Source organism: Carlito syrichta, unplaced genomic scaffold (genome assembly GCF_000164805.1).
Source record: "Carlito syrichta isolate Samal-C Ts95f unplaced genomic scaffold, Tarsius_syrichta-2.0.1 Scaffold303626, whole genome shotgun sequence".
Classification (NCBI taxonomy): Eukaryota; Metazoa; Chordata; class Mammalia; order Primates; family Tarsiidae; genus Carlito; species Carlito syrichta.
In genome coordinates this window covers 824990-839906 of record NW_007247722.1, presented here as the reverse complement: position 1 = coordinate 839906, position 14917 = coordinate 824990, and the positions used below count along the sequence as shown (strand labels likewise).

Genomic DNA, 14917 nt, shown 5'->3' with positions numbered 1-14917 from the left:
TCCCTAGGTTTATTTTGTGAGATCAGCTATCTTTTATAAAGATTGATATGCAAAGGTAGTTTGATTATAGAGCCATATTTAGACTTTTAAAACTTTAAACTTTACATTTCACTATTTGTCCCTTTGAAAGATTAAAAGGAATCTTAGAACGTGGAAAAGAAGAGTTGGCTGAAGCCGAGATTATAAAAGATTCACCTGATTCCCCAGAACCTCCAAACAAAAAACCCCTTGTTGAAATGGATGAAACTCCACAAGTAGAAAAATCAAAAGGTAAGGCATAATTATAGAACTAGGTTTGTGAAAAGTTTTCCAATTAAGCTCTGTTTTTGTACAGTGTTATTTAAATATGTTGTATATGTGAGGAAGAGCGCTTAACTATTCCTGGATGTTGTTTAGGAGATTCTCTGTTTACAGCCTTCGAAAATCCAGGCAGTGAATATATTTGTCACTACTAGAAAAAAATTAGTATCATATCTCCATTAACGAAGCCTTTGGAAAATAAACAGGTTTACTATCACATTTTTATTTTAAGAAATTTTAAAATGTAAACTTGAATGTGTTTATGTTCCTGACACTGTGCTAATTAAGTGCTGGGTTAGGGAAGGTTGTAATATCATTCTATTGATAAGTTTAAAAGGTTTGAATGAGTTTCAGTGTAGGTATTGTTAATAAACAATATTTTTACTGTAAGGCCTCTTATCTCTTACTTGTAAGCTGAAAAGTTTCTGAAATCATTCTTAGGCCTTAGTTATCTTGAAGGTAAACTAGATTTAGTCCTTTTGGGATTTGTGGGAAATGGTATGCCATCATTGGACTGTCTGATGTCTTGCCACTGTGCCTATTTTAAGGCAATTAGACCTCAGAGCTGGCCAGATTATGATTACTGGCTGTGCATCCTAGGGAGAAGGTAGGTTTGTTTGCTTTTTATTTATTTCTGTCATATTATATACATTGTGATACATGGTCTATTCTTCAGTTCTCTAATTTTTTTGAAATCGGAGATCGTCCTTGCAGGCAATTACCAGAATAACTAGAAAATAATAGGATTTAAATAAATATCTATTGATAAATTATTTCTCACATGACAAAAAAATACTACTGTTGATTAGGATGAGAAATTCAAGTTTACTTTAAACTATTTCAGCAATGCTTAGAAAATAGAACTCTAAAGACTGTTATTTTATACTGGCAAAAAATTTCTAACATCCAAAACACATATTAATAAGAAAATGACCAAACAATGGTGTGTCCATAGGGTGGAATTTATATAGCCCAAGAATAATTATATTGTCATAAATGCCCACTCTTCTCTCTTGCAATGTTTGTATAATCATTTATGTTTTAGCTTAAGCAGCTCCTTCTTCAAAAAAGACTTTCCTCACTTCTTTAATAATTAAATTGGGTACTTTTTGTTTTCTTTGCATCTGAGGATTTCTACTATTATAGCACTTATGGCTTATTAACATCTTGCCTCTACTATTAGTATGAAAGGTCTAAAGGGTGGGAACTGTTTTAGTGTACTATCACATTACTACTACTCAAAACAAGTACCCTTGTTGATGGGGTATGTTTCCCTCCTTCCTCCCACCCCTGGCAGTTTCCCACTACTGCCAATCCTGTTCTTTTTTTTTTTTTGCCAATTCCTTTCTTATGGCCCATTTCTACTGTAGGTTTGATTACTGAATTAATGGGTAAATGAATGACTATGTAAAATAAGTTTTTTAAAAAGCAGGCTGCAGGACCTATATATACTATAATCTCATTTTCATTCAGGTTTTCATATTCATATGTACTAGCTTGGCATTTAGATGAAATATCAGCTATCGTTAAATTAAAGGGATCCCTGATGCTTCCCACCCTAGAAACACTATATGCAATAGCCCATATAAGAAGCAACTTGATTGCAAATCACTACCTCCTTTTGTAACTTTACATTTGAGGCTGATACGCATACTTGAAAAATGTTTGTTTCTTCTTTCATTCTATTTTACAACCTAAATTTCATGTCTTTTCTGATGAGCAACTTACCTGGGCCTTTTATTATACTTCAATTTTGTCTGCTTTGAAAAATGACTTCCCAGGCCTACCCAAGATGAATTTTGTGTCTGCTGTGTATGCTGCGATTAGCGTTGGCCTATTCTTAGCCGGGCTCGGTGGCTCAGCCTGTAATCCTGCGCCTTTGGGAGGCTGAGGTGAGTGGATTGCTGGGCAGCAAGACCTCATCTCTACAATAAATCAAAAATCAGCCGGGCATGGTAGCGCGTGCCTATAATTCCAGCTACTCGGAAGGCTGAGGTGGAAGGATTGCCGGAGCCCAGTGGGTAGAGGCTGCGGTGGCCAGGAGCGGCCACTGCACTCCAGTCTGGGCGACGGAGTGAAACTCCAACTCCAAAAAAAAAAAGAAAAATGACTTCCCAGGCCTACCCAAGATGAATTTTGTGCCTGCTGTGTATGCTGCAATTAGCGTTGGCCTATTCTTAATGTGCCCTCCGGTCTGGCAAAAATATGTTCAGTTTTCATTGTATGATACAGTAAGAGAAAAACCAAAAACTCATTTTGTTGGCATTGAAAAAGAAATAGGTTGGTCACGATGGCTCACACCTGTAATTACAGTGCTTTAGGAAGCCAAGGTGGTAGGATTACTTAAGGCCAGGAGTTTAAGACCAGCCTGGGCAATATAGTGAGACTTCTGTGAACTCTAAAAAAAAAAAAAGTTTTTAAAAAATTTGCTGAGCATGGTGGCATATGCCTGTAGTCTCAGCTACTCAGGAGGCAGAGGCAGATGGATCATCTGAACCCAGGAATTCGAGACTGCAGTGAGCTGTGATTGTGCCATTGCACTCCAGCCTGGGTGCCAGAATGAGATGCTATCTCAGAAAGAAAAAAAAAATACCAGAATATTTTTAATTGCTAGAGTAGGGTACTATGATGACTTTATTTTCTCCTTTATGTGTTTTATTGTTTGCTAATTTTTTTTTTTTTAAATAATTAATCAGTATTTTTATTATAGTTTTGTGGGGTACAGTTAAGGGTTAGGTGTACAATTACGTTTCATTCAGACACCCTGTTGATAAGAGGTGTTTTCCCAGCCCCAGACAGATATTTGCTACTGTTAATCCCATCTCCCTCCCCCCCATAGTTTCCTAGTACCGTGTTTGCTAATTTTTTAATGAACATGTAATAGTTTTATAATAAAAATAAAATAATTTTTAAAATTTAGTACTTAAAAATTTACACAGAATAAGACTCTTCTTGGTGTACAGTTCTGTTTAGACAGTGCATACAGTTGTTTAATGACCGTCACAATCAAAATATCCAACAGTTTTTTACCCCAGAAGATTTCCAGTTTTTTTGTACTGATCCTTTGTTGTCAGTATCCCTCAGTTCCTAGTCCCTGGTAGCCAGCGATATATTTTCTCCTCCTATAATTATTCCTTCTACAGAATGTCTTATCAGTGAAAGCAAATTTTGTGCTGCTTTTTGAGCTTGGTTTGTTTCATATAGCATAATACATTTTGAAATTTATTTGTGTTGCAGGTGTGTCAGAGTAGTCTGCTCTTTTTATTCCATTTATTTCTAAAGTATATGACTCACTTTATAAGAAACTACCAACTTATTTTTCCAACGTGGCTGTACATTTTGTATTCTACCACCAGATGTGAACGTTCTCTAGCACTTGCTGTTGTCAAAGGTGTTTTTTGTTTCTTGTTTTTTTTTTTTAGCTATCCTGTGAGGTGTGTAGTGGTATTTCATTGTAGTTTTAATTTATATTTATTTTGTGATTAATGATGGTGGTCCTCTTCTCTGCATATTTCTTATCTATATGTTGTCATGGGTGATGGGGCCATTCAGATATTTTATACATTTTTTAATTGGGTTGTTTTCTTACTGATGGGTTTTGAAAGTTCTTTATTTATTTTGGATACAAGTTCTCTGTTAGATATGTGATTTGCAAATATTTTTTCCCTGTCTGTGGTTTGTTCTTAAAAATGACTTTTGCACAGAAGTTTTAAATTTTGATGAAGTCAAATTTACCAATTTTTGCTTTTATTTATGCTTTTCATGTCATATGTAAGAAATCTAACCCAAGGTCATGAAAGTTTATTCCTATATTTTCTTTTAGGAGTTCTGTAATTTTTGACTTTACATTTAAGCCATGATCAACTTTTGAATGTTTTTTTAATAAGGTATAAAGTATCGATCAGTATTCATTCTTTTTGCATATATGTTCTAATGTTCCAGCAGCATTTGTTGAAAAGACTATCCTTTCTTCACTGAATTGCCGTTGTACATTTATGAGAAATTACCTGACTGTTTATGTGTAAGCTTATTTCTGGATTCTCTTTTATATTCTATTGTTTTATGTGGCTATTCTTTCACCAATAAGTGTTGTTAACAGTCACTTCAAGTTAAGTCTCGAAATCAAGAAGGAAGGGTCCTTTAACTTTTTTCTTTGTTTTGGCTATTCTAGTTTCTTTTGCCTTGTTGTATCATGCAGGAAAGAGTTCACATAGCATTCTTGAGACTATGATTATTAGAAAAGCTTGCTTGCAAGTTTGGCCCTTGGCTGGCATCTGGAAACCTGACTTTTGAAGCATTCCCTAGATGATTAAGTTATTTTGCCTTACAGCTGAACTGAACACCTGCTTTCCTTCTGCAAGTCTTTTGTCTGTTGTAGTTAGGCAGAGAATGCCTACATAATCAGCCCCCAGTAAATACCCTGGACTCTAAGTCTCAAAAAAGCTTTTCTAGCAGAAATACTGCACACATGGGGCTGTAGTTTTGCCCCTGGAGATAGTGTGCACTCTGTGATGCTCACTGGATGGAGACAGTGGGGGAAGCCTAGAAATGGATTCCTCCAGTCTTTGCTGGATATGTTTCTTCTGCTTACTGATGTGTCTGTGTATCCTTACTGTGTTGCTGTAATAATTCTTAACCACGAGTATGACTCTACATTTAGTCATTTGAGTCTTTACAGCAAATCACTGAATTAGTGGGTCATCTTGGGAATCGTGAAACATATATAAATTTTAGAATAAAAGGAAGATGATATTGCCTTACTTGTATAAAATAAACAATAGAATTAAAGGTACGTTTGTTAAATTTACAAATTTGGAAGTAATAATTATTGTTTTTTTTTTCTTTCAAATATAACACCAGGGCCGGTGTCCTTATTATCCCTATGGAGTAATAGAATCAATACTGCCAATTCCAGAAAACATCAAGAGTTTGCTGGACGCTTGAACTCTGTTAATAACAGAGCTGAGTTATATCAACATCTTAAAGAGGAAAATGGGTTTGTGTTATTTATTGTCAAAATTGGTTTTGTTAATTGCCTATTACCTTAATATTAATAAACACTGTTTATTTGTTGTATTCAGTCGTGTTTTTATTACTAATATTGTGAATGAGTACATGTTACCTATAGGGAAAAAAATTAACTTCTTTGATTCTTGATACTCATAAAAGACTTAATTATGTTGATAGTAACTGCTACTCCTTAGTAGACATCACAGAAGTAAAAATCATAGAGATACTTAGTATGCAATACTGAATCTATATAAAATAACAAGGGGGAAATATTTTCCTATCAAGTAATAGAGTATTAAGAATATTAGGCTATGCATGGTGGCTCATGTCTGTAATTTTAGCACTTTGGGAGGCCAAGGCAGGAGGATTGCTGAGGCCAGGAGTTCAAGACCAGCCTGGGCAACATAGAATTTTAAAAATATCTGGGTGTGGGGTATGCTCCTGTGTAGTCCCAGCTATTTAGGAAGCTGAGTGGAAGGAGGTCAAGACTCCAGTGAGCTATGGTCAGGCCACTGCACTCCAGCCTGGGCAACAGAGTGAAACCCTGTCTTAAAAAAAAAGAGGAATATTGATTGTAATTGAATGAATCGCAGATCTGATTATTTTGATCTTTTTTTTTTTTTTAAGGAAATTATCTTTAAAATGTATTGGTAAAAAAATTTATTTAGTAGAAAAGGAAATACTTGACAGAATGGTAGAGATTTTTTTGTTTTGTTTGCTTTCTTGGTTAAGGGAGAGTGGTGTAGTAAAAAAACAAAAACAGTAGCCTTTGACATGTAACCTTGAGAAAGTTACTTAGTCTCACTGGGCCTCAATTTTCACTCGTCTGCAAAATGGGGAAGTTGAACTAGCTAGGGTAACTCTAACTTTATTCTTTTTCTAAAGTGCTGATGTTCTTCTATGCATATTTAAGATTTTAATTTTCAAGTGAGAAGTTGCTAATTAAGGAGACAAAATATGGATAGTTAATGGATGTTTTATTTTACCAACTCATTTTTTTCTCCTGTTTTTCAGGATGGAGGCAGCAGAAAATGGAAAAGCCAGCAGGCAGTGAAGAGTGACTTGAAGAACTAAATTTAGTATATTGCATAAATATTTTGGGCGGAATTTGATATAAGTACTTTTACAGCAAGATTGTATAGCAATGTTGCCTGGACTGGTTTTTACATTTTTAAAATATTTCAACTAAGTATCTTTTTTGTACTCATTGTGAAATTGGCACATAAGTAAAAAATATACATTTGAGATGATTCGTTCTCCCAAATCACACAAGTTTATTTTATGGTAAAAGGTCTTCTCTCTGGAAAGTTTTTTAAGAAATTCTTAGGCTTCTCTTTGCCAAATAAATCTATTACAATATCTGATGTGCAAAATTTTGGATTATTACTTCTGAAAAAAAGGTATTACTGTTTAATGACAACCTATAGAAATTTTTAAAAATTTTCATCAGCGCTTAGGTAAGATTTACATTACTTAATATAAAATCCTACTGATCTGGGTAATACTTTTTTTTTCTGCTAAAAATTTTCCGCCCATTCACTTTTCATATTGAAAGAGACACAGAGGAGATTACGTCACAGACTTAGAAAATGGAAAGTTATGAGATTGTTTTTATCCCTGAATAGAGTCTTGGTCTCTCAATTCTCAGGAATGTCATTGTTGTATGTTTCATGAGCCTTCTTCTGCTTCATCTGGGAGAGCATAATGTTGCAAGAAACATGTTATTTCAGTGTTAAATGCTAATTCTAGGTTTGTCATTTCTTTCCATGGATGTTTATTAGAGAAGGGAAAAGCTCTTTGTTTATACAGATTTTCATATTCATACATTTATACAGTTTTATATTCATATATTTATACAGATTTTTATATTCATATATTTTTATAGATTTCAATATTTTCTATTTTTGAAAAAACAACTCATGTTTAAACAAGGGTCCAGGGCCTCCCATGTCAACCTGGTGAAATTTCTGTTTTTCTCCTGTGTCTGTCTCATTCTCAGCTCTTGCATCTTCCCTCTTCTCATGCTAGAGCTGTTTGTATTCCTTACCGTTGTATTGGTACTGCAAGCATTACCAGGTCTAATTAGCATCTTAAATGTGCAGTGTTTAAGAAGCTGTGACCCAACACCTATTTAATAGATCATATTTACTTTTTAATGGGCTCTGATGCTTTATATCTTATTTTTGTTATCCAGTTTTCAGTTGGTACCCAATTGGGGTCAAGTTGGTTTATTTCTTGATCCAGAGGCCTTCTAACACTGGGATGTTGTTTTATTCTCAGTTTATGCTCCTTCTCTTCCCATGTACTGAGGTCATGCTACTTGTTGACAGTCTTAATCTACATTTTAGTCTCCAGTTTTAGATACTATTTTTGAATTACTGTCACTATGCTCTGCTAACCAGGGGAATATTTCTGTGACTCCATTTTGGACTGTGCCTGGAGCTTTCTATATTCCATGTCGTTGGTTGTTGACTCTCCAGCTGACTCATTCTACCTGCTTAACTAGATGTTCTTTGGGCTCCCAACCTCACTCCCCACAGAGCATCCATTTTGAGGATTTAACTAGTCAAGAGAAGTGGACAAAATGTAAGCTTAAAAAATTTATCACTCATAGTCTTATTCTGTTTTCTGCTGCTGTAACAATATCACAGATTGGGTAATTTAGGAAAAGTTTATCTGGCTCACAGTTCTGGAGGCTGGGAAGTCCAAAACTGAGGGACTGCATCTGGTGAGGGCCTTTGTGCTACTGACATAACATGACAGAAGGGCAAGCAAGCATAAAAGACAGGCAGGAAATAGGCCTAAAGTTCATCCTTCTATCAGGAACTCACTTGTGCAATAATTAACCCAGTCCAGTGATAACAGTATTCATTAATGCATTCATGAAGGCTGAGCCCCCATGGTCTAATCATTTCTTTTTTTCCCCCTTGAGTTGAAGTCTCACTCTGTCGCCCTGGCTAGAGTGTAGTGGCACACTCACGGCCACCCTAGTGTCAACCTGCTGGACTCAGGCCATCCTTCTGTCTCAGCCTTCCAAGTAGCCAGAACTACAGGCACACACTACCACACCCAGCCAATTTTTTGATCTGTTGCAGAGATGAGGTCTCCAAGTTGCCTAGGCTGTTCTTGATCCTGTGGACTCAGGCAGTCCCCTTACCTCAGCCTCCCAAAGTGCTGGGATTACAGGCTTGAGCCACTGCCCAGTCAGCCTAACCATTTCTTAAAGGTCTCAGCTCTTAATGCTGTTACAATGGCAGTAACGGTTTCAACATGAGTTTTTATGAGAACGTTCAAACCATGGCACTCACTCATACTGGAATCAAGTCCAGAATTAGTGATTTTGAGAATCATAGCGAACAGATACACTTTCAATTACATTTGGAGACTTTCTTTACTAAAAGCTCTCGTATTTTTTAAATTACAGTGTAAGGCAAAATTATTACATTCCTCTTATCACGTGGTATGTTTGACAGAGTCATAATACTGTGAGATGATACTCCAAAGAGTTCTGTTGTATTGGAATATTGTTCAGAATCATCATATGGACATGTGCAGCCATTGTTACAGCTGACATAGTTGTTAGTCTGTAGACTGATTGACATGAATGCCTCAAGTAAGTATTAAGAATCAGTTTGAGCAATACCTAGCTTGGCTTTGGAGGACCATCACCACTTACTTGGATTCCTCAGTAACTACACTTGCTTTTTTGCCTTTACAGTGAACTAGGGTGCTTTTATCTCAGGGCAAAAGAGTTTATGGTACTTTGTAACAATCTTAAGATTGTTTTATGAAGCACTGAGTTATTTCTGGCATATTTCAATGAAAATTATTAGTATAATTGCACACATAAGGACAAAAGCATCCAGATGGCAATTTTGTTATAGAGGAGCTGCTTAAAGTGAGCAAATATAGAAATTTTCAATTATAAATATTTGGTGCATTCAATTTAAGACAGTCAGACAGGCGCTGTGGCTATAATCCCCGCATGTTGGGAGGCAGAGGCGAGAGGATTGACTGAGCCCAGGGGTTCGAGACCAGACTGGGCAACTTGGAGAGACCTTGTCTCTATAATAAATCAAAAACGTTAGCTGGGTGTGGTGGCATAGTTCCAGCTGCTTGGGAGGCTGAGCCAGAACGATCGCCTGAGCCCAGCGGGTTGAGACTGGTGGCCGTGAGCATGCCATTGCATTACAACTTGGGCAACAGAGAGATTCCGACTCAAAAGAAAAAAAAAAAATCTCAGGGTCTGAATTTATCCTTAAGTTTGATTTCATTGAGCTCTATATTTCAATATTTAGATGAACATCTTAGATGGAACCATATGAAGTTACCATTTTTATATACAAAATATAATTGAATATTGGTAATTTGGTGTGGATCAATCTATGTATTTTCCTTTATGTCCTGTCTGACTATTTAGTAGAAACTAAATCTAGCAGCTTCTGTATATTGAAACAAGTTTCTCCTAAAGAAAAGTACAAACTTAATTTAGTGGCTGATTAGAAATTTCTTTATTTGTAACGTTTTAGATGAGTTCCACAGCTGTTTTTAATCAGTTGAAAATGAAAAGATTTAAAGGGGAAAAGTGATATTGAGTTAAGTGCCCCTATAATTTCTTTCTCAGTGTAGTAGCAAACTATTTAGATTAGAATGTTAAGAAGAAAGTATTGTTCTGTTTTAAAATAGGTAATCACATTAAGTTTATGTGCTTACCAAGTTCAAGAACAAACCTCTTGGACCCTATTTAATGGGAAAGAGAAGGAAAAGTAAAGATCAGGGAGATAGGAAAAAAGTGCTGGGGAGCCACAAAGATGATCAGAAGGCTGAGGATTAAGACAGGGCATTTGGACATGCCAACCAAGGTGCTGGTAGTGACTTCCAAAAACCATTCCCCCGGAGTGGAGAGAAGAGAAGCTAAATGGCAGTAATTAAAAGGTTACTTTAATGAAGTTAAATGTAGAGGGTGGTGAATGTTGTCAGATGTTTCAGAAGTAAGGTAACAGAAGTGTCCTTGCCTCTAATGGTAGCTTGATAGAATTGAGGGAAGGTTTGTTACTTTTTGGTAGTCTTGTTAGGTCAATGTGATGAACTTGTTTACAAACTAAAGGCAAAATACAAGGAAGAGGTAAAGATTCCATAATTCTTGCCATACATGGTAGAACTATAACTATTACAGTATTTACAATTACTCATACCTTTATGCCAAGGGTTGTAATGATTGCCTTGAATCAGCAGTTTACAGCACTTTTCACATTTGGAGATGCTGTTGCCAGTAGCGGAATTAGTTTCCATAATGGATGAGTCATAATTTGTTTATGGTGGTAGTGGCCTGGGTGACAGATTTATAACTGATTATCCAGGCTTTCAAGGGGGAAATGAGTGATTAGAATTAATTGGTGGTACATTAATACTGTTAACACAGAAGACAAATTACTGCTTATCTTTTGACAATTTGATTCAGTGATTGTTTATTTTACCTAATTTCTAAATTGATTAGCCCTGTTTCTTGAACAGTTGTTGATGCATTTGGATTTCTGATAACATGTATTTTTCCTCTGGCTAATGAGATCCATTTTATAGTGGAATAAGAGTTGATGTTTTGGAAGTTGGAAAAATGGCTCTTCTTGTTTCTGTAGCAGGGATCACGTTTTTTCTGTAAGCCTGGTGTTAAGAAGACTGGTAACCCTCTCGATAACTGAGGTGAATGTGAGATTTCACAATCCAGGATGGGCGGCTTTCGAGGCCTTAGTGCATCCATTTTGTGGTTGTTATTACTTACTAAGGTTCTTCCTTGAAACACCAAGGACTGAGGAACAAAGTAAGTCTTACAGAAATAGTAAGCTACACTGGCTGCTGCTGCTACCACTATCAGTATACAGATATTTACCAGAAAAGCCTTTCTAAACCAGGCACTATTTTCTATGCTAGATGAGACTAGAATGTTGTTTTTGATTAAGGACCCATTAACGGGCTCCAGAGTAAGGCAGAATCCACTATATGTGATGTTCTCAATTGTGCCAATTTTGTATTCTGGCAACATAGTGTATGCAAAGTTTGGATGAACATTTCCATCAGGCCTCCTTAGTTTAAACATTATTTCCTGAATTTTTTTGTGAGGACACCATTTCAAAGAACTGCCATTGACTAAACATAAGGCCCTATTTTACCAGGAGATAATAGTAGACCTTGGTCTCAGGATAGTTAATACATTCTGCCCAGGGTTGCTGGAGTTTAGATAGCGAGTTTAGCAAAAAACAAACCAATCCTCTCTCTCTTTTTAGTAAAGGAGTAGAAACTGTTTTTTGTATGCAGAGTGTAAATGTGGCAGGGAGTAATTCTGGATAGCTTCAGTTCAATGGTCAAAGGCATCTGAGCAACCAGGCCCCCTGAATCAGTGGCACAAATAATAAATTCCTGAGGGGAATACTGGAAATCCAATTCTAGGGGATACCCATACAGTATTTGATGAGTCACATCAAATTGTAGCCAGCTTTCTAGGCCTGATGGAGTCATTTACTGGTTTTATTGCAAGCATTAGGTGAGTTGAGTTACCATCTTCCTGATCATAAAATATGTCAGGAGGTATTGGGAAGTGAAATCTGTGCCCAATAGTTGTTGTTATCAATAACAATTGAACCGGATTAACAGCTGTTGGAAACGTGTTGGGTTGACCTAGAAGAAGCAAACAAGAAACAGATTTCAACAAATACTACTCTTAATTTTAATGCTTAAGGTTGTCTTGATGGTTGATTTGTCTTCCCCTGATTTTTTTTAATTCACTTTTTGGGCCTGATTTGCACAGGGAAGTGGGAAAGCATCTACACACACACACACACACACACACACACACACACACCTACCTTAGTGGCCCTCCTGTATTTGAACTCCCAAAATACCAGTGGGAAAGCATCTACACACACACACACACACACACACACACCCCTACCTTAGTAGGCCCTCCTGTATTTGAACTCCCAAAATACCAGTGGGAAAGCATCTACACACATACACACACACACACACACACACACACACACACACCCCTACCTTAGTAGGCCCTCCTGTATTTGAACTCCCAAAATACCATGTAAGTATAACTGCAGAGAAGAGTGGAAAGGGCTGACTTCTTTCATCTCTGTTTTTAGCTTTTGATTTGGGGACACTTCATCTCTTCAAGGGTCAGGTTCATTAATCTCAAACCCTGACTAACCCCCTTCTTCCTTTTTCTCCTTCCCTCTTCCCTCTCCCTCCCTTCCTTTTTTCATCTCCCCTCTCATCATCAGCTGGTAGATTTTGCATTACAGACTTGAGGTTGTTTCTACCTTTTCATGTAATTTGTTAGTTTGCAAATGCTTTTGACTTTAAATATGGAAAAGGATCTTGAAATCAGCCAGTCAGTAGTACAGACTGACTAAATCTGGGTTAGGGGACTTCGGAAGAACAATATTGTGGCAAAGAGCCCAAATACCTAATTTTTTTGTGTTAGTTAAAAGCTTAACAGGAACAATTTTAAAGACCATTACATAAAAGTTGTATAATTGAACTGAGACATAGTAATGAACTAGTGCCTAAATTTCAATTAACACGTTTAAATCTCAAACTAGAGAAAATTAGCTCTGGATAGATATGTTTTGGTGTTTTCTAAGAAGGAAGATGAGATGGCTTATTATCCCAAAAATGGCGCTATGGTCTAATATAACAAAGGTAGGAGGCTTTAGATATTGTAGGTAGGACTAAGTTGGAAAGAAGAGGAAGGTTGTGTACTGAAATAAACCATGAATCAAGAAGAGGTTACCTGATGCAGAAAGACTATTTGAAAGTGACATCTGAGTATTGATCGTTGCATATTTTATGGGATTGGTTAACTGTAAGTTCTAACTATTAGGGAGATAAGGTTTCTACTGAATTTCAAACAAGCTCAAGTTTTATTGGCATTACCATTCCTTGGTGATAGAATTGCTCACCTGGATGTGACATAGCCATTCTGAGATGCAGAATGCAGGGCACATGGCAGAATCTGTATTTCTTGGAGCAATTCATATTTAGTGATAGACAGATTGGTTATCTAAATAATGCCTCTGGAAACTTTGAGTAGTGACTCCAGATGAAATGGTGAGCACGTTCGATGTTTAATTTAAGCATAGGAAATCCTCCCAAATTAAAAATCAATGAGATTTTCCACGGAAGTTACTATACAAGTATGCTTCAATTTGAAGCAAGTTCTAAGGGAATCACTGTGAGATGAACTTGTTCAGAGAAGATGAGCAAAGAGGATGATAAAAACTTGCATTTAATAAATGTTCCAGGCACTGTGCTAAGTGCATATTTCATTTTATCTTTACAACAGGCATATTGGGGTAATTATTATTCTCCATTTATCAATGATGAAAGTAAAAATACAAAAGTAAGGTGACTTATCCAAGGTCACAGTAAATTACAGAGCTAGATTTCAAACCCTTGTATGTTTCACTATAGATAATGAATTCGTACCACACTGATTGAAGTATATCGTGATAAATAAAGCTAAACGAAAGAGGATGGTTTTAACTTCAGCAGTAGAGATTGAATCTGTTAGCAAGCATTTTTCTAACCATGGTGGTCTTTAAAATTGCAACAAACGATCACCGTCTGCCTGGATGATTAGGAATAATAATAACCAGAATGATGGCTTAAAGTTCTTTCCAGATATGTGAATTTTTGATTACTCGGACTATTCAATGTGTATAGGGCATAAGATGAGGACTATATTTTGATGTTGACTTTGCTTACATCATATATCCTTCTCTCCTAAAAAATCACTGTTCCCTGTAAAAATACTGGAGCACAAAAAAATACAGAATTAAGCACACATAATTTCATCACACAGTTAACACAAGGTACTCTGTTTTAATCATTTAGTTGTTTGCTGCTCATTGGTATAAAGATTCTCTGAAAAATATGACTATGAGAAAACTAAGTAACTGCCACAGTCTTACATTGTATATTGTTAAAGTCAAAAATAGTCCCATGTATTGTCAATACATTTTTCGTGGTATGTGGGTGACTTATCACCATTTCAGTAAAATCCAGGTTGAACATTGTGTTGCCTGGCAAAATTTAGCTAGTTTTTGAGAATTTACTGACAGCTAGATATCCTGTGTCTGAGAACCAGTCACTACAGACATACGTTCTAGTCTTTGAACCCATACTTTCAGGCAATTCAAAAGCATTTGTGAATTTGGGCAGCTCAGAAAGGAATAATTCAGATAAGTCATGTAATTGAATAAATGATGGGGTCTCCTTAGAATAAGATTGAGTTTTCATCATCACATCATAGGATGAACCTTCATCTAAGAGGTTGCTGGTGAAACAAGTAGTTTCCAAGGGGAAAACAGTTGAGTCAGAAGTACTCTAGCAAACAAGTGTTGTACTTACGCTCATGCCAGGAGGTGAAGTTGTCTCTGTAGGAATGGAGAATGAACGAATCTGTTGAGAAACTTCTGGAATCCCTGGGGTATGATTATGCTTCTGATGATACTGTTGATTTAGCTGGCTTGACAGGGATGGTTGGCTGAACTCAAGGGGAAAGGGGGGATGCTAATATCCCCCTTGCTGATGCTGAAGGTGT

At 36.4% G+C, this 14917-nt stretch overlaps 1 protein-coding gene across 3 annotated transcripts in view; it reads left to right on the top strand.

The window, feature by feature from the left end:
• INTS13 (integrator complex subunit 13) overlaps positions 1-6683 on the top strand; it is a 36618-nt gene extending 29935 nt beyond the window's left edge. For all 3 annotated transcript variants that reach the window (XM_008058786.1, XM_021712727.1, XM_021712726.1), the window contains 3 exons: positions 131-270; positions 5161-5296; positions 6325-6683. In XM_008058786.1, coding sequence (XP_008056977.1) covers positions 131-270; positions 5161-5296; positions 6325-6364 — 316 coding nt within the window. In that variant the 3' untranslated portion in view covers positions 6365-6683. The remainder of the gene's footprint in view (positions 1-130; positions 271-5160; positions 5297-6324) is intronic.
• The last annotated feature ends 8234 nt before the right edge of the window (positions 6684-14917 follow it).